The sequence below is a fragment of the Heloderma suspectum genome, chromosome 3, assembly GCF_057233095.1.
Source record: "Heloderma suspectum isolate Gila_16-S chromosome 3, 16-S_ref, whole genome shotgun sequence".
Classification (NCBI taxonomy): Eukaryota; Metazoa; Chordata; class Lepidosauria; order Squamata; family Helodermatidae; genus Heloderma; species Heloderma suspectum.
In genome coordinates, this window is record NC_139460.1 from 285,507,719 (window position 1) to 285,528,434 (window position 20,716).

General features: G+C 42.8%; 2 protein-coding genes across 5 annotated transcripts in view; one reads left to right on the forward strand and one right to left on the reverse strand.

The window, feature by feature from the left end:
• TRIP12 (thyroid hormone receptor interactor 12) overlaps positions 1-6,244 on the reverse strand; it is a 121,666-nt gene extending 115,422 nt beyond the window's left edge. For 2 of the 4 annotated variants that reach the window (XM_084847167.1, XM_084847164.1), the window contains exon 1: positions 5,704-6,238. The gene's annotated coding sequence lies outside the window, so the exon portion shown is untranslated. Of the gene's footprint in view, positions 1-5,339; positions 5,515-5,703 lie in introns of those variants that run through there. The other 2 variants (XM_084847166.1, XM_084847165.1) reach the window with 2 other exon arrangements.
• Positions 6,245-6,348: 104 nt separating this feature from the next.
• Positions 6,349-20,716, forward strand: part of FBXO36 (F-box protein 36) — a 74,719-nt gene continuing 60,351 nt past the window's right edge. The window contains exon 1 of the mRNA XM_084847170.1: positions 6,349-6,452. Within this exon, the coding sequence (XP_084703296.1) occupies positions 6,357-6,452 (96 nt within the window). The 5' untranslated portion in view covers positions 6,349-6,356. The remainder of the gene's footprint in view (positions 6,453-20,716) is intronic.

Genomic DNA, 20,716 nt, shown 5'->3' on the forward strand with positions numbered 1-20,716 from the left:
TGAAATTATGCAACATTGGACTCGTCACACATAGCGTTACCTACTTCACAGGGTTGATAAAAATGGGGGAGGGAAAACATGTACACCACCTTGACTCAGCTCCTTGGGAGGAAGTAGAATTCAAGAAACAAGAAAACAAAACCCTGCATTTAAAAAACACCTTGTTCGTTTGATTTTTTATTATTATTATCATATGTACTGAACCTGTCGATTATCTCTTTTTCTGTTCTCACGTTAATGTTTTAAAAATATTGACCAATATGGACAATCTTTTTTGACCAGTCAAGTGACAGCTGGCATCAATTAGTATTTAGGGCATCATAGGTAAGGAGTACATATGCTCAACTGGCATGAGGTCATTGATTAGGGGGACAGAAGAACTACAGAAGCAAATTGTCAGCAACAATTCTTTGCTATTTCATAGCCACTCTGGCCAGTAATGTGGAATGGAGAATTTTCCAATGCTTTATTTTCCTGCCTAAAATTGTCTATTTCATAAGTTTATTAGAAATAATGAATTAAGGCAAGTTTGGCAATTAGGAAGTTGTAAATGAGTTCACATATCATGCACAGTCCTTTGGGGTGCAAAAATTTATTAGTATGTCAGTGGTTTTCAGTACCTTTGTTTTTTCTTAAATTTAAACTTTACAAGGGAAGTACTTACATTGTCTTTAAAATGTTGCAAGTATTGCAATAGGAATTCTACATAAAAACAACATTTATATCACATTAACTGTGCTTTTAATTTTCCCCTTAAATATTTCAGGTCAAATACTATTGGTGTATTGGGATAAAAAAATAACAAAGGTATTATTTTTAGCTTTACTGTTTACTAAATACAAGTAAAATTAGCATGCTAAATTGGATAGCTCTCTAGGACAGGGATGAGCAACTTCAGGGGGGTCCAAGGCCCATTTTCACCACAAGACACCCCCCTGCAGATCATGCTCTATGGAGCACCAGGGAGGTGGGGGGAATCACCACTACCCTAGTTTGCCATTGAAGTTCAGCAGCTGAAAGGGTCACATGTTCTAAATGCCCTAAAGCTAAATTTGACATTTTTAGCACTCTGTTAACACTAAAATTGGCCATCATCAAGTTCAGCAGTGTAGCAGTGGGGGCCGCATGCAGCCCACGGACCATGTGATGCCCCTACCCACTCTAGAGCATAAACAAACTCTAATGAAAATTAACCTAATTTGCATAGGAATCTTTTGAGAAATTTTATAGAAAAATCTGGAAAATTTAGAACTGGAGAAAACCCACATCACTAACCCTGGCAAGGCAATCTTAACATTCCTATGAGACATACCTCTTGTGAAAAGCTTAGTAAAATTCTTACCATATCTTGATTAGTAGTTGTTAGGGTTAACCAATGACTAGATCATATTGCTTGGAAGCCAGCTCTAGCATATGGGCACTAGCTTATTATCCGTTGCATAGAAGATTAAGGCCCAGATTCTTAGCCAATTAACCACCACTACAGTGCTCTGCCTCTAAAGATATGACATTTGAGTTTAACACTTGATTCATTGACATTTGGTTATTTACAAGATTTATATACTGGTCTATAGCTAATAAGATTCCCAAGCAGTGAACAATAAAAAAGAAAAAAGAATAAAAATACAGAACTAAAATATCTAAACCCAAATTATACTAAGAAAGCCATGGATGATCAGTCAGGGAAGGCTTGTTTAAAGAAGAACATCTTCAGCAGATGCCATATACAAAACGACATTGGTGCCTACCTGACATCAACAAGCAGGGAGTTCCACAGAGCAGGAGCCAATACACTGAAGGCTCAAGTCCAGGTGGACTCCAGAAGGACCACAGGGTTCAAGCTACTTGCACTGAGGTTTACCTTAAGTCTATTGTGCCATTAACACCACAACACAGTAGCTACTCAACTGCTCACTCAAATTCCAATAGTAATAGCATTTAACATATCAAATAAGTCCAATTCAATGTAACTGTTGGCTTAAGGCAGGCTTCCCCCATCCCAGTGGCCTTCAGATGCTCTGGACTACAACTCTTATCATCCAAGACCATTTCCCATTGCAGGAGCTGACGGGAGTTATACGCCAAAATATCTCAAGAATACCAGGTTGGTGAAGGCTGGCTTAAGGCATATTATTGGTTTACAGCAATTGTAGTATAACTCATGGTTTTATCGAAGGAGCCTTGGTTATTGTAGTTTGGCAATGGCATGAAGAATGTTTTGATTGGGTGCTCAAATCTCAATCACACTATGCAGAGAATTATAGTGCCTAGGTTCCCTAAGAAGAGGAAATGGTTATGAAATAGTTCATGTCTGTGGTTTAGAGATGCTCTTCTTGTGAGAGTTCAAGAGTTATCTGCCCTATAATATCCTAAATAGTTTTAGGGCTCTAGCTAAACTACAGCTGTACAGGTATACTAAACAGCTCCTTAAGGTTAAGCATCTTGAAATTTGCTGTGCATGCTTTAACTTAAAGTAGCTTCTTCTAGTTGAAGAAACAGCAAGGTTATATACGAGAATGGCCTTTTCATTCATGTCTCTGCTCTTTTAGAGCCTTGGTGAAAGCTATCCATTTTAGAGTGTCCTTTTATTACAAGCACAAAAAAGAGAGATTACAGGTGCAAGAAACTTACTTAAGTCTTTTTACAACCTCCTCACTGCCCCATGTCACGATCTGACTCTATCAGAAATACCTCCCCACTGTTCCAAAGCATATAGCAGACAAATATTTAATCCAAGTTGAACAGTATTTCCAGTTCTTGGCACCATCAAAACATTTACACAGCAAGGTAACAAGGCACCCAAGATATTCCCAGACCTAGAACACTATAGCCTGTAACACTAACCCCATTTATTAAATCCAGGCATGTAATAGCTACTAAAAATGAGCAATCACCTTGTTACACTTTCCATACTTTTCAAATTACTCCATAACTATTATTATTTTTCACCAAGTGCCTCATCCCCAGTGCCTTACCCATCTTCAATAGTTCTTATGTATTTAGAGGATGAGGCTCCTACACTTGGAAGAACCAACCAACAGCAGCCTTCTAGTTGGTTGCCATTCTTACTTTGTGCAGCATTTAACTGGTGTGTGCATGTGGCAATAGTAGACAGAACAGGCAGAGTGGAGGCAGAGGAAACCTGGAAGAAAAGGCACAGAAAACTTTCACAACACAGAAAGAACAGTAGCACCTGTTGGCTCATAGTAGCCTTGTATGAAGTGACTGTGCTAAGGACCAAGTGCCTTCTATTCCTCATACCTCAAAAGCAAAGACAGGAAAAGGAATCAAGCTGTTCACACTTTAGAAAAGCAAGTGTGATTAAGATTTTTAAAACTATGTTGAAGAAATAGCACAGATAACAGCCCAATCCTAACCAAAAGCAAGTCCCTCTGGTTTATATGGAGCACACTCCCAAAGGCACAGAATAGCAGCCTTAATTTATAAATACTGAGCACCAAGATAGTTTAGCTGCATGTCATCTTTTAAAGGTACAGTTAAGTTAATTGAGGTTCTCAAATAAACTGACTGATTGAATATATATATATTCAGTGTTCAAGATATACTGTTCTAAACTCTTCCTAAATTTAAGTATTCTCAAAGTTATTACTGAATTGATTGGTTGCCTTTCTTCAGAAGAAGTCTGTATTAAAAACAGCTCATGAAGATGAAATATCATAGAAAAAGATCAAATTTTGAAATGCAATTTTGTTAGACAATAAACCAACAAAAGCTTCTGAAGGCAAGATTTCTGTTAACATCTGTTTATATTGTACATATATGCCAGTAGGGAAAATAACTTCTCTCAAGTCTTGTTTTGAAGACGTCTTCAATACAGATTGCTGTGTAACATTCCTCCCCTTTACTGCAAATTATCTAGCAGCATTTCCCTTCAATCCACCTTTAAAAAAAACTTTGACAGACCGGACACTGTCACAAGAGTCAGTATCTACATGAAGGCATAGTTAGGAAAATCACTTTGTCAAGAGAATGGGATGTGGTCTTAAATCTATATCAGATCAATACTGCTGATGAAAATGAGTAAGAATATGAAGAAAATGACTGCTTAAATTAAGAAAACCCAAAGTGGAATTATTAGAACATGGTTTCATTATCAAAGCGATCCTGAAATCCAAATGAACAAATTCTAGAAGCGTTTCTGAAATGCATGCCAGACACTGAATACATTTAGACCAATACCAAGCTCTTATTTCTTTCCCCTGTGTAAATGCGACATAGTCAGGCCTAGTATGTAGGCCTCTGTAATACAGACAGGACCTTTGTTCCATACATCGATGTTTTTCCCTAAAGCCCTTGATAAAACTTTCCACTCTCCCCGCCCTAATGTTTCCTTGTTCCTAATCTAAACTTTTTCAAATTCCTGATGCCTTTAAAACCCTACTGCGAAGAACACCCCCACCGCGGCAGGACTGGGCATTAGGAGGAAGGAACAATAAAAGTTGTGCAGCAGGCAGCTCGGCCTGCAAGGCTGGCAAAAGCCCCGAGATCAGTTTGAATGTTAGCCCCGTACTAGACGGCAGATACTCAAAAGCTATCGTGCGGGAAGGGCACGGATGGGAAGAAGAGAAGAATGTGAATGTCTAAATACGACGCGTTATGCAAACAAGCCTCAAGCTAAGCTAGTTTCGTCTCGAAAACACCAGCAACACAACCCAGCTCTAAAATTACAGGGGTGAAGAACAATCAGCTCCGGTATTGGGATTCAATACCGAAAGGGGCCCGATTACAAGCACCTCTCTTTTTTGGTTTAGTAGAGTACGATTCCCCCCCCCCCTCCCTCGGGCCCCAAAAGCCAGGCCAATATGGAGGCTACTGATCATTTAGCATTTTGGTATTGTTGTCGTCGTTGTTGTTTGGTTAAAAAGGACAGTTTTTCCCCCGTCCCTAAGTGTATTCAAGGGGGCTCAGCAGTTCCTTTCGGGGGGGGGGGGGGCATAACACAGGCTCCGGGGGAAATAATGACTAGCGAGAGGTCTGGGGAAATACGAAGCAGGGCCGAATACAAATCGGGTGCAGTGTCAACACTGACACCGTCCTTTTGTATTTAGCAGCCACACAAGCCAGAAAGCCAATCTTAACCGGGAGGGGGTGGGGAAGGGGTTCGGGTAGGCCCAAGCCGCAAAGGGGAGGGTGGAGATAGTATATGCATTCTGTACTACTGCGAAACCAGCCCTAAATATGGGGTTCAGATTCACTCCATTAACAGACCGGGGCTCGCGGGAGAGGGAGAGGGAAAGAAAAAGAAGGGAAGGGCTGAATCACGATAAGCTTCAAGCCGCCGTTTGGCCATTTTGTCAGCTCCATTTCTGCCACCCTACCTTCTCCACTCCTTTTCTTATGGGGAAAACCCTTGTCTTTAGCACTCCCCACCCCAAATACAAAAGGCCTTCTTTGGCGGCGAGTACTTCCTCAAGCCTTTTAAAGGCCTCAAGCCACCATACAGGCACCTCCTCCCCCCCCCCACCTCTTCTCTTCTACCCCACCTCCCGGCCCAGGACTACCTCACCACAAATCTCTTCTGTCATGTTCTACGGAACAGCCCCTTCCTCCTCCTTCCCCCATCCCCCACTTTTGCCCCCAGCGAGGGAGGGAGGAAGAAAATAAGAGATGCTTCTTACTCCCACAGAAACCTTCACGGAGAAAAACAAGCCACCCCCACCGCCCCACATATTCTCACAGTACCTAGTTTGTCCCGACGCGGCCTCCGCAAAAGCGCTCCGTGCCTCCCTGGTGGCTCCGGCTCCTTTTCTGTCCTGCCCGGCGCCTCTTCCCTTCAATTATCAGCTGAAACCGCAGCACCGATCAGTGCGCCGTCTGCCTCCGCTGCCGTACCCCCTCCAGCGGCGTAGGGGGAGGCCGGGGACTACTTTACCCCCAAAGGGGCCCGGGGCCCCCGCTCTCCCCCCCCCTCGCCAGCAGCGGGTGTTCTCCTCCTGCCCGCCTTGGCGCTCCCTGCCGCGGAGCCAGCAGCCCCCCCCCCTCAAGGATCGGCGGCAGTTCTATCCTTCTCGTCCCCCTCCGCTTGTCTCAGACGTTCCTTGGCTGAAAAAGAGGTATCCCTCCGCTGGGGTCGTCACCCTCGGGGTGCGCGCAAGCGTTACCCCCCTCGGGGTCAGCGAAACCACTAGTGGCGCCCCCGTGGGCGGTTTCACCCCCACCTCCCAAACGTGGCGATTCAGGGAGCCTCTTCCCGTCGTTACGGCGGCGAAGCTCCGTCGACTTCAAGCACTGAGAGCTGGCTGTCTCCTTTAAGAGGGGGGGCTGGGCTTCCAGTGACCTCTCCGTACGCCCGCCCCTTCCTGGTTGCTATAGCGACTGGCTGCTGGCGTCCTAAAATGGCGTCCCTCCTCGCAGATACTTTGTTCGAGGCGCGAGGACAGGCCCCGGCGCCTAGCAAGGACTTCTACCAGCTCATTGTTACTAGGAAGGAAGTGAGTACGTTCTCTCTTCCGTCCTCCCCATGGGCCTTGATAGATTTTCCTGTCATGTAACCGGTGTGGGGGGTGAGGTCTGCTGATGAGTGAAGAAGGGTGATGGACAGTGCGTCAACAGTAGGAAAGGAGGGATATTAGTTGCTCCGCCTGAGGGTACTTTAGGTGCGTGTGAGAAGAGAGGAAAAGATTGGGTGAAATTTGCTTCTTGCTCACCTCGTTCAAGGGCACTTCCCGATTCAGAAAAGGAGTGAGATAATCATTCTCTGGAAGTCAAGTAACTACTTCAGTAAAACTGCACTGCTGAATGTCTCTACCGAAAAGTTTCTGGGCTCAGTCTCAAATCTCTCCAGAAGTCATTTCCTCTGACTAGGTAGCTCAGTTCCTGATGCTTGCACCTTAAGTGCAAATAATAATAAGTGCACTAACTAACTTATCATTTAAATAACTTATCATTTATAATAATAAATGATAAGTGCACAACCTTGAGAAATCAAGTATTCCACAACCATGGGTGTTTAACACTTTGCACCTTTGCACACTTAAATGCGAACAAGTTCCTTTGAAAGCCAGTTAAATGTGTTTACTAAATGTGTTTTAGTACTGGGGTGTTATGCTAAAGCATCACTTCACAGTGCACTTTACTCTGTCTGTGATGCTCTACACTGAAGAGCATCACAGACAGGACCTGTATGTGGTAAAATATCACCGCTTGAGCTTTAAGACTATGAGAAAATATTACCAACTATATATCTAATAAATATGTAGATAAACTAGGAGAAGCATCCAGAAATCCTTGTGGTATAGATAAAAATGCTAGTTCTCAACAAAAACCCTGTTGGTATGTATGACTTATTTTTTTCATGCATGTGAAGGTGTAACATGCATGTGAAGGTGTAAGTGGGCAATAAGATAAACATAATTACAGAGCCTCTGTGGTGTAATGAATTGATATTGGGGTTAAATTTGGGTCCAAATGCTTACTTATTCAGGAATCTCACTGAGTGAACTTGGTCTAAGTACAGTCTCTCATTCTAACTTTCCTCACAGGGGTTATTAGGAGGATAAAATGTGATAGCAGGAATCTCTAACCCTCCAGGTATAGTTTGATTACAACTCCCATCACCCCTGATAATTGACTACGCTGGATGGATCTGATAAGACTTGGCCAAACAGCATCTGGAGAACCTGCAGTTACCCACTCCAGCCATATAAGCTGCCCTGTCCTGGTTGGAGGAAGGATAGAATACATAATAGATAAATATTGGCTATCATTCATGCTTTTTACGTGGTTGTTCCTATGGGGAAGTGCTGTCTGTGTAGGTAATCTATAGTAGTTGAAGAGGCCCATAGGATATATGCTCAACAATGTGTTTAGGACTGGAGTCTTGAAGATATTTCTCCATATTCTCCCAACACACAGGATGAAAAACACTGCAATTCCTTTGTCATATCAGTGGATCTTTCTAAGATGTTATTTCTGTTATTGTGCAAACTGTTTCCAGGATTGATGTCTAAACATTGTAGACTGAAAACTATAGCCTTATTTATAAAGGTACGAACTTTTAATAAAATTTTGTTATGTTGCATGCATTAATCTATCCCTCTAATAGTGAATGTAGATGGTTGAGTACAGATGGGGTTAGAGCCACAATGGAGCTACTGAGAAACAGGAGGGTGGCATGCAAACGCACAGGTGAACCCTGAGGTATGCAAAGGTGCAAAATACGTTTTTTTAAAGTAACTAAAGGGGGCAGCCCTCCCTCAAAAAAAAAAGAGAGCCCAATGAGGACTGAGCATGCTCAGTAGCGTCCAGAAGCCAAAGAATGTTGAGTGTTAATATTTATTTATTTAAAATGTTTAGGCCACCTTTAAGGTGAAATCTTCCCAAGGCCACATACAAGATAAAAGAAACAATATAAGACAATGAAATCCAGTAAAAACAGTGATTACAAAGAAAACCACCAGCCCAAATATTAAGTAAATGCCAGCAAAACAGGTAGTCTTTAGGGCTTTTCCTGAAGATCTGCAAAGAAGGGAGCTGATGACACCACCACCCCCAAATACGGGATGTTGCTGTTGGAAAAGAAAAGTGTGAATCCAGGCCACAGAGGAGTGGAGTGAATTGGCCTGCTTTGAGCCTCTTACTGCTTAAGAATGTAAGAAGAGCCACGCTGAATGAGAACAAAGGCCTATCCAGTCCAGCATTCTCTTCCTACAGTGGCCAACCAGCTGCCTGTGGGAAGCCCACAAGAAGGACAAGAGTGTGATAGCACCCTTCTGCTCATGTTCCCCAACAACTAGTATACAGGGGTGTGCTGCCTCCTATACTGGAGGTAATATATAGCCACCATGCTTAGTAGCTATTGATAGCTTTATCCTCCATCTGTCTTCAGCTTATAGTTTCCTGAAGGCAGGCATGGTTGACTGGTTAGAACCCTGAATAAAAGCACTCCTGTTAGTGGGTAAGGACACACTGCAACATTTGGGTGCAGATCACGCTATTTATTCTCTAGAAGCAATTTAAAAAAATAATATGAAGGTTTATTTACTGAAGCATTTTGCCCCGAGTTAAAAACTAGAACTGCCTTTTAGAAATGTCTCTACTACCCTGTAGTAGCCTAGTGTAACTCCAACTTTAGTTACAACTTGAAATAGGAGAAATTCTGAGCCTCTCAGGAGAGTTACTGATAAAAGCTTGGGGCAGTTTCCAACAGTGTGCAGCCAGTCCCACTGATTGTGTTGCTCAAACAGCCCCCACCACTTGCGCTTTTGGGAGCAACCCAAAATGAGCAGAAATACTCATTTCTGGAATGGGGCAGGTCGGCGGAGATCGCATAAGGGAGTTCCACCAGCCTGTTCCCTTCCAGAAACAAGCGGAAATGCTCATTTGGGGGCTTGCCCACAGAAGCGTCAGATCACAGTTCCGCAAGCAACGGGGGCCATTTGTGCAGTGGAATTGGCAGGACTGGCTGCACACAGAACAAAAGTGGTGATGGGCCCTGTGTGTGATCAGGCAGGATTGGTTACTGCCCTTGGTGTGCATGAAGTGCCAAATCATGGTTTGGTGTTACATGAATGAGCCCTTGGGCTTATGTGCTCCATTCTCCCCCTCTCTTTGTGTTCTCCAGTTCTATCCCTGACTTCCTTCTTGTTTAGTATGAACTATAGCTGTTTCATCCAAATCAGTTTCCATGCCCCACAAACCAGAATAGGTTTGTATGACCTCCCAACCAGAATTGGAAACCACTGTTTTATCTTTCAATGCCCCTGTCAAGGTTCTACTTGTGACTGGTCCCCCTGAGCAACTCCTTAAGGATCTTTTGCCTCCTTAAGAGTCCCACCTTCCTTCTTTTAATCCTTTCCCAATAATGTGGGGGTTAGGCGGTAGATGAGGGGTGATTGACACACCAGACACAGGATTTAACCACAACAATTTACTGGTAAATTTAAAGCTAGAAATCACAACTAAAGGTATTTACACAATAGAGCTGAGTGATACAAAAGGCATTAAAAGAAAATAAAAGTTGCAAAATGCAAGTTCCTTTACCCCAGCTGTCCTTGGACTTTTCAAGGCTGCTTCTTCCTGCTCACTCTTCAGACTCTGCACTCATTTCAGGCTCTGGCTGTCTCTGCTCTTACTGGCTCTCTCTCTCTCTCTCTTTATATACCTTCCTCCCTCAAAACCAAAAGTACTGCTTCAAATCTGAAGAAATGAAACTTAAGTGGCGAGATGAAACTGACACTTAACTGGAGGAATGAAACTACAGTCAGGACCAGAAATATTGGAACAAGGATAACTGTTTTGGCAGTTGCCCTCTGTACACCACCACATTGAAGTTGAAAGGAAACACACCCAGATGGGAGCAAAGGCAGGACTTTCAGCTGTAATTCAAGGGGATTGACAAAAGTGGGGCATTAACCATTCAGGAAGGACAGCCAGTGGCATACACACACACCCATCATTAGGGGCTCATAAGTAATGGAACAAACCAACATCATTTCAAACTTAAGGGTCGCCTTTAATACCTGGATGAAAATCCTTTGCAGTCAATGACTGCCTGAAGTCTGGAACCCATGGACATGACCAAATGCTGAGTTTCCTCCCTCAAGATGCTTTCCAGACCTTTACTGTAGCTGCCTTCAGCTGCTGCTTGTTTGTGGGTCTTTCTGCCTTCAGTCTTGTCTTCAGTAAGTGAAAAGAATGCTCTACTGGGTTGAGATCAGGTGACTGACTTGGCCATTGAAGAACATCCCACTTCTTTGCCTGGAGAAACTCTTGGGAAGCTTTTGCTGTATGTTTTGGATCATTATCCATCTGCAATATGAAGCGGCGTCCTATCAGTTTGGCAGCATTTGGCTGAATCTGAGCAGAAAGTATAGCCCTATACACTTCAGAATTCATCCTGCTGCTTTTATCAGCAGTCAGGTCATCAAGAAACACCAGTGACCCGGTTCCATTGGCAGCCATACATGCCCATGCCATAAGACTGCCTCCACCATGTTTGACAGATGATGTGGTATGCTTTGGATCATGAGCTGGTCCTTTCCTTCTCCATACTTTTCTCTTCCCATCATTCTGGCACAAGTTAATTTTGGTTTCATCAGTCCAAAGAATCTTATTCCAGAACTGGGCAGGCTTTTTTGGGTGTTTGCTGGCAAAGGCTAATCTGGCCTGTCTGTTCTTGAGCATTACCAGTGGTTTGCACCTTGTTGTGAAGCCTCTGTATTTACATTCATAAAGCCATCTCTTGACTGTAGATGTTGACAATGACATGCCTACAACCTCATGAGCGTTCTTGACCTGGCTAGATGTTGTGAAAGGGTTCCTCTTCACCATGAGCAGAATTCTGCGGTCATCCACTTTAGTTGTCTTCCGTGGTCTGCCAGGCCTTTTGCTGTTGCTGAGCTTGCCAGTTAATTCCTTCTTTTTCAGGATGTTCCAAACTGTTGTGTTGGCCACTCCCAATGTTTTTGCTATCTCTCTGATGGGTTTATGTTGTTTCCTCAGCCTAATGATGGCCTCCTTCACTCGCATGGACACCTCTTTGGACCTCATGTTGGGAGTTCCAGTGAACAGCTACCAAATGCAAATGTAACACTCAGAACCACCTCGAGGCCTTTTACCTGCTTGATTGGTCATGGGGTACCCAGGAAACAGGCCACACCTAGCCATGCAGCTGCTTGTCAGCCATTTGTTCCATTACTTATGAGCCACCAACGATGGGTGTGTGTGTATGCCACTGGCTGTCCTTCCTGAATGGGTAGTGCCCCACTTTTGTCAAACCCCTGGAATTACAGCTGAAAGTCCTGACTTTGCTCCCATCTGGGTGTGTTTCCTTTCAACTTCAGTGTGATGGTGTACAGAGGCCAACTGCCAAAACAGTTATCCTTGTTCCAATATTTCTGGTCCTGACTGTACTTCCCTCAGGGTTACCCCTTCCCAACAGAAAACTCCAGGCCTCTAAGCCTGACCGTTTTTCCCTTTTGTTTCTGTAGGCCTCAAACCTTCACATCTTCCTCCCTCTATTTTTAAAGTGGAACAATTTTTCTTGACTAAGGAGTATTGTGAAACATCCAACTTAACAGAAGGCAACTAAACAGTCTTTACTTCCATAAAAGAGCATTAGGAATAATGTTCTCTTCCCCTCGAACATGTTCAATTTTCATCTGGAATTCCTGTAACTTCCAGAACCACCTGTGGAGCTTTGAGTAGGTATCTTGCATAGTCTGTATCCAATGCAAGTCATGGTGATCAGTCCATAAAGTAAATTCTTGTCCAAAAATGTAGGATTTGAGCTTGTCCAGAGCCCACACCACTGCCAAACCTTCCTTCTGGATGGTGGACAAGTTTCTTTCTCTTGTCAAGAGTTTCATACACAGGTAAGTTGCTGGGTGTTTGACAGAGTCATGTTCCTGTAGTAACACAGTTCCAGTGCCAGTTTCTGAAGCATCTGTGGCTACAATAATTGTCTTTCCAAACTCAGGTACCTTTAAAACAGGCCTTGAAATTAAAATGTTTTTCAGTTTCTCAAATGCTTCTTGACATTCAGCAGTCCACACGCTCTTATCAGGTTTACATTTCCTTCTTAAATCAGGCAAAGGGCTAGCAATTTCACCAAAATGAGGTACAAATTTCCTATAATACCCAGCAAGTCCCAAGAATGTCCTAACCTGTTTCTTGGTTTTAGTTATGTCCCAGCTTTTAATAGCTTCAGTCTTGTCCCATAAAGGTGTTATATGGCCATTTCTCACCTCTTGCTCCACATCTTCATCAGGTACCCTGTGTACCCATAAAACCACTCCATCTCTTGTATAATATGGCTTTATCATATTTACATGCACCACTTTTGGCTTTTTCTCAGACCTTTCCTTAACCACCACATATGTCAAGTCATCCAACTGTCTGATTACATAGGGGCCTTCCCAAGCAGCTTTGAGCTTGTCTTCGCACAGGGCAAGAAAGATCATTACTTGATCCCCCACCTCAAATATTCTGAAGCATGCTGTTTGATCATACCAGAACTTTTGCACCTCCTTGGCCTTTGTTACATTTGTTTGAACCAGTTTACAGAAAGTATCTAGGGTTTGTCTGAGTTTCAGCACATAGTCCACTACAGAAGTTTTGATTTCCACCAGTTTACCTTCCCAGTTTTCTTTTAGGAGATCAAGAGGGCCTCTCACTCTTCTGCCATACAATAGCTCAAAGGGTGAGAATCCTGTTGACTCCTAGGGAACTTCTCTATAAGCAAAGAGTAGTTATTGTAGTTTGTCATCCCAGTCATTAGAGTGTGTGTTTATATAAGCTTTAATCATTCCGTTAAGGATAGCATTAAATCTCTCCATCAGTCCGTTGCATTGGGGGTGATCAGCACTAGCTTTCGAGCATTTACCCCACAATACTTCCACAGACATTCCGTTATCTCAGAGAGAAAAATTGTTTCACAATCTGACAAAATCTCTGAGGGAAATCCTGAGCTACAGATTGGGCATCTATAGAGGCTAGTGCCACAGCTTCTGGATACCTTGTGGCAAAATCTACCTCTGTGAGGATGTATTTTCTTCCTCTGCATGTGGATTTATTGAAGGTACCCACTACGTCCATTCCCACCCTGAAAAATCTTCTATGACAGGCAGAGGTTGCAGTGAGGCTTTACCTTGGTGCCTTGTTTCCCCACAAGCTGACAGGTTTCACCTGCAATATTCAGCTACCTGTTCGGCAATACTAGGCCAGAAGAAATTTGCCATTAACCTTTGTTTAGTCTTTTTTTCCTCAAATGTCCTGCACATGCGCTAATTTCAGTAACTTTAGCTGGAATTTCTAAGGTACCGTGAATTGTTTTATGGTCTCCCAGTTTTGCTCTTGGGGCCTTGGCAACCAGAATCTATACAGCAACCCTTTGTTCCAAATAACCTGCTCCTTTTTCCTGAGAAAAAGGCACCTCTTGAGAGAGAGCAATTCTTCTTAAAGGTTCCAAAGTAGGATCACTGAGGACTTCCTGCTTGAACTCCTCCATTCCTCCTAAGTCAGAAACTTGGGTCTCTAGAACCTTCTCCTCTACAGAACCACGTCCCTTAGTTATTCGACTGGGGTTATAGTCTGTAGATTCCTTAGGGGCTTGTTGTGCCTCTTCTAGGACTGCTTTTGCTTCTTCCTTGGGAGGTTTTGGGGTTTGGTTTAATCCCCTGGGGATCAATATAGGTTGTTTTTCTAGTTCTTTTCCTTGTTCCAGAATAATTTTTCCTGCCCCCCCCCCTTTTCTTTTGACTGCTAGTCACCACCCATATTTGAGCATCTGGACCCATTATGTCTTTTCCCACAATGATAGGGGCAAATTGGGCTTGAAGTTCCATTACACCAACCTCATACAACCTTCACCATCTCTTCCATTCTATGGATCACCTTGCCACTGGGACATCAAAAGATGGGCCCTTCACTTCTTGAATTTCTGTGTATCTTCCTGGTGCTAGATCTTCAGGTCACACCAAATCAGCTCGGGTTAAAGAACAATCCGCTCCACAATCCAGCATAGTGATAATGATCTTGTCCTTAACACCAAAAGGTTCTTTAAAATTATTATGAACCTCTTCACAGTTAGAAATCACAAACCCACAATTATAGGACTGTTTCACACTTGCTATACCTTGGGACTTGTGTTGTTCCTGTTTGGGAACACTCATTTTAGCAGGCAAAGGGATTTGTAACCTGGGGCAATTGCTCTTGATATGGCCTGTCTGGCCACGTGAATAGCAGGCTCTATCTATGGGGTAAGAAGAATCCTTTGGAGGTTTTAAAAACTCATTTTTGACTGGGGGTTCTCCCTTCCCCCCTTTCTTTCCAGACTCCAACCTTGGGCCCAAACCTTCCCAGTTTCCAATCAGTTTGTCAGCCATTTCAGCAGCTTGGCTTATATTGTCAGAATCTTTATCCTTAACCTTCAGCTTTATTTCCCTGAGTAACTGAAAATAAAACTGATCCAGGCATTAATTCTAGCACCTTTTCCCTTTTATCAGCCTTAGCTTCCTCTACCCATTTCAGTAACAGGTTTTTTAGCTTTGTTCCAAATTCTACCTTAGCTTTACCAGGTTGAGAAGCTAACATTCTGAACTTTTTTCTAAAGTGCTCAGGACCCAACTTGAACCTTTTAAGCTGTTTCTTTATACTGAGCATAGGTAACAGCCCCACCCTCTGGCATGCTATTATAGATCTCTGCCAGCTCCCCTTTTATTAAATTAGGCACAAACTTCATATATTCACCCTCCTGTAGTCCCCATTTCTGTGCCACCTGTTCAAAGTTCAAAGGTGGTCAGGAGCACCTGTGGGTCTTCTCCTAGGCTGTATGCTGAGACGTCCTTGGGGGTGACCCTGGTTGGCTCCTCCTGTCTCAGCTGCACCATCTTTTCATCATGTCTGTGTTGTTCCTCTTGGGCTTTGTGTTCTTCCTTTGGGGCTTTCAGTAGTTCTACTTGGGCTTTCCGTTGATCCTGTTGCATCTTTTCCTCTTGTCTGCATTGTTCTTCTTGAGCTTTCAGTTGCTCAGCCTGCAGCTGGATCTGCTCCCGCTCCAGCTTGTTTTCCTTCTCCTGTGTGGCCAACATCTGCAGTTCCTTTTCTTTGAGCTCCCAGTCTTTTGTTCAGGGCTCAGCAGGACTTATGGGCCTCCCTACACCAGTTGCTGCATGTGTGATCAGCATTACTTTAAGCTCCTTCACAGTTTTTTCTTCCCATTGCAACTTGTCCTTTTTGTATTGCTCAGTCAGAGCAATTTTGTTCATAGACAGATACTGGCTCATCTTGCTAGCCTATCTGTTCCCTAATCCACAGACCTGAAAATAAAATTCAGTCTTTGTCAACTCTATTGGTAAAACCTTAAATATTTTGGATTGCCAAATTTCACCTTTGTTAGAATCTCACCACTGCCACCATATGTCAGGGTTCCCCTTATGATCTGGACCCCCTGAGCAACTTCTTAAGGAGGCAAGAAATCCTTAAGGAGTTGCTCAGGGGGTCCAGGTCATAAGGGGAACCCTGACAGCAACCGGACATCAAAGTTGGAGCTACCAATGGCTGGAAAAGGAAAAACAAAAATGTTGGGAGCTCTAATCACAGATCTCCTGTGTCTCATGTAGTTGGATCCTCCTCTAAAGAGGAAGCATGAAGCAGGTTTCTTCATTATTCAGAGGCCTAAGGCATATTTCTTCCCCATCTGCTCTTTAGTACTGTGTTTGCTAGTTGAAGAGTCATTTGGGCAATATTAATAATTAGATCTGTCACCAAATTAAAGAAATATTAGTTGATTAATCAATTGAAGTTTGCATATAGTTACATATAATAGTTCTGAAGCATGAAACATACTACTTTAATTTTGTGATGATGCATGTATGTGTCATACAGGCAGCCTGTTATAAGAGGCATTCTATGCAAGAGAAAAGGGGAGATGCCTCTTAAGATACTGCTTGCCATCCGCAGTTTTTATAAGTCCTTGTATTCAAATTTTTTTTTTTTAAATAATCTCAGGGACAACTTTTAAGTTAAAAATTTTAATCAATTTAATTTAGCTGATGGATTAATCATTGAAGACCTGCTAATAAAAGTAGACAGAATCCCTTAAAAATGGAACAAAAATCATGTCCAAATGAAGCAGAGGTAAACAAAAAGGCTTAAGAAAAAAACTTAAGATGGGAATCTATCATAAATGAATTGCATTTTAAAATGTTACACTGGAAATGTGTAGTCCAATCCTGTGGATATTTATTGAGAAGTAAGTGTAATCCTTGAGCTACCCAAAGGCCATATTCATAAACTGTAAAAGGTTTTTCTCACTTGTCTGATCCCCATATAGAAAACCAGTTTTGACTGGGTGACTTTTAACATCCCTCACCCATCAGGAGTGTTTAATATCAACCATATGTTTGCTTCAGCATAATAAATAAAAGAGAATGGTTTGGATCCTAACTAAGCTTCTGCAAATGGAAGGGCTCCTTCCATTAACAGGTGGGACCAAGATCCAGAGGAGGAATCTGCTTGCGGAAGGGGGGAATTTTTGGTGATTCCCCCTCCCTCTGCAGCCCCCACCCATTTTACAGAGGAATCCCCAACACTCCAGAGCAGCCTTGGGGAGGCACAAGGGGCTGCAGGAGGAAGGAAGACTTGGTCAAAGTTGTGTCTCCCCTCATTCTGCTGGTGGGAACATCCCCTGAGAGGAACTCCCTATAAGGTAATTAGGTAGCAATAAATTTGGATGTTTAGTTACACGTGGTAACAGATTTGAAGGGAGAATTCAATGTTATTTCATAATTGTATGCAGCAGCTGTCACAGACAAATACAGATAGACAACATGAATCATCCTTTTAGTTAGATTCATATCCTGATTATCTAAGTAAATACTATATCCTTGAAAGTATTAGCACAAACAGCCATTTATTTTTCTAATAAGAATCAGCATCTGAAAAATTGATCACTTCTTATTCTAAAATTTCACTTTGAGTGCATGGGCTGAAACAGACATCTCAAGTTTTTTCACACGTTAGTTTGCAACCAGAATTATCAAGGGTCTGGAGCAACTTCCCTATGAGGAAAGGTTACAGTGTCTGGAGCTTTTTAGCTTGGAAAAAGGATGAATAAAGGGTGACATGGACAGCATGCCTCTCATTACCAGTAGCTGCAGAACACAAGCAGGAGGGTGCTATTGCACACATGTCCTGCTTGTGGGATTCCTATAGGCATCTTGTTAATCACTGTGGAAACAGAATGCTTGACTAGATAGGCCTCTGGTCTCATCCATCACAGCTTTTTTTATATACTTGATTTGGTGTGTGCATTTTCAAAACATTATCAATTTTTTCACTTGAGGACTCTGAGGCAAGTGAGAAGCAACTGGAGGCTGAAGCTGTGTTCTATAAAAGTCTTGACATCAGGAGCAATATACTTGGTGAACTCCCTGTTTGTGCTTCTGCATTAAACACCTCAAGGTGTTTTGTATTCTGCAGTATTTGAAAGTGTTTTTCCATCATCAAGTCCTAATAGCATTACTTGTTCAGGAACGCAGTCAAATGCTGTAGCAGTGCTATTATCACTAACATTACTTCCTTTTTATCTTGGATCTAAAGATTTGCATCAGTGAGAATTGGCTGTGCAACGAAAATATTTTTTGAAAGCATTGCTTTAAAAAGCATTTCACTCTTTCTGAAATACAAAATGTTTCGTAAGACTTTTTTCAATTTCTGAGGTTTTCCCTCATCTCAGTTCTTGGAAGGAAACATTTTGAGTTTTTTCCCCATTTTTTCTGACCCTTCACTTCTCTAAGCAGCAGCCATCTCTTTAGCAGGCGATCACACAGACTCTCTTATAGAGTTGCATAAATGCAGTTTGGTGCTCTGTGCATATGGTATTACTCCAATCGTAGCACTGGAAGAGCAATAGAACTGGGCATCCCAGACTTCTTCCTAAAACTAGGTAGCTAGAGAAGAAGGGGAGGGGAAAGTGCTAATGGGGTCAAAAGCTCCTACATGTTCCCTGCCTCTGCAGCTTCCACCGTTAACAGTTTGGGTAGCTGCACTGCTAAACCTTTGCTGATAAATAAAAAAAGCCTCTAACTCTGCCTACTGTGGGATCATTTCTCTTTCCTAAACTTTGCACACACACCCTCCAGGCATCTTACACCCATCTGCAAGTGGACCTGCCTAAGAGCTTGAGAACCACTGGTCTGTCTTTATTGTGTTCTGTTGCATTCTTTAATGACCAGTAGCAGCACTTTTCTGACAAACCTAGGTTGACAGCCTCACTTCAGGCTTTCATTTAAGCAAAAACAATAACTATCAAGTTATTACAGGAAAGTTGATGGCAGGTGTATTCAAAGATTATTCATACAACCACAGTATTATGCCACACTTTTTTTGCAAAATGTGTTGGGGGGCAGGGGAGATGTTGCTCCCAACAGCAATCAAGTCTAATATATTTGGTAAAAATAATATTTCCATATCTCTCTGCCAGAAATAGTGGTGTAGGAAGTCACAGTATTTGGTTTTTAGGGTCTCAGCATTTATGAGCAATGGCTGAAATCCTGTACCTGATACTGCAAAATTATTTTTAGAAGGTATATATGCAAATCAGAGTAGGGATGGGGTAGTGTCCTGTATACTGATCATGGAGATAATGTTTCTCATCGTCCTTTTTCCTGACATGGCAGTTCATTGTGACATCATTTGGGGATTTTTAAAACATTAGAATATTATCAGGATGCTTTAATATAGTGGCTTGCCTAGTACTGTTATGTTTGCTACAGTGTAACTTCACATAATCTGGACAAATTGACAGATGGACAAATTGACAGATGCCTAAACTGCTTGGATTCCATGGGATCCAGGTTACAGAAAGTTCTGTCTATAGTTGGTGATCTATTTTCATAGCTGACAACTGGAAATGAAGTTTTCTTCCTTTTTTCCTTTACCACATAAGCTGTTCTTCTGCACAATCTCAGTTAAAGCTATATCAGAGCAACTGCTGCTTCTGGAGAGGTATGAAGTGAGAGAAATAGCCATGTGAATCCCTGCAACTGCTTCTACAAATGACCTGTTTCTAGAAGTATAGAAGCGGTAGCAAAGAATGAAATCTCAGTTCTCCTTGCAGTTACTTTCCTACAATTTCAGAGAAGAAGAAATGCGTATCTATCATTTCCACCCTCTATACCAGAGGCAGAGTATATCCTAAAACTAATGAATATACACTGCAATCAGCATGTCATCGTATTTCAGAAGAGGCAGTAAGGGAGAGTCATTTGAGGGAGTTGGAGATCTTTGCCTTACAACAAAGCCTGGGATCTGCAACCTTTGGGGCCCTATGGACACATTTGGAATTTGATGTGCACCACGACAAAAGGCCTGCTATGGCCAATCACAAAATGTGATTGGCCATAGCAGCTCACCTTTTCACAGAAAGGCAAGCTGGTGAGATTAAAAGACTTGCCCAGGCACCTGAGTACAAGGCAGATATGGTGTCTGAGCCCCAAGACACAATTATTCCTTTTAAGCCACAGTTTCCTGCTCCAAAAGAATACTCATTTCACAGAAGACAAGCTAATTAATTTTTCCAAAGCATCCCTAAATAAATTCCACTAAAATTGTTTTATTCCCCCAAAGTAATAGGAAGATCCACCCTAAATCAACCCCCCAATAAGTTCTAGTTCAGTTTACTAGTGCACTCATTTCTCTTCTGCCAACCCAACCAACTTCCTTCTTCCTCTGCCAGCCAACTTGCCTCCCAATCTCTCTCTTTTTCTCTGCCAGCCCACCCATCCAGTCTTGCCCAAGTCATTTTGCTCACTCTCTCCCCACACATGATCACCACCCAAATGCACCCCCCCCCTCAAAATTACTCCTTTCTCGGGACTTCCCTCCAAACTTTCTCTTTCAGTGTTGGGGAGGGGTATCCAAATCAGGACCCTAGCATGCATGATGTGGGGGGCTTTAATGCTTTGTCCCCTCATGTGACTCTGATCTGGATCAGGGGTCCTCCTTCCGCAATTTTCATTGCAAAAAAGGGCCCACTGTAATGAATGGGACATGTTTTTTGCAAGGCAAATTGCATGCCCAAAAGGGCCCTGATCCAGACTGGGACTCAGCAGTGGCAGAGTTAAAGCCCCTTATGGTAGGGGTCTGTTCCAGATCAGGGCCCTATGCTGACAATTTGTGCCAGGAAAAGCCGACACACACTTACATCCCTCCTTTCTCCTCCCACCTTACCTAAGCTTTCTGCTGCCCTCCT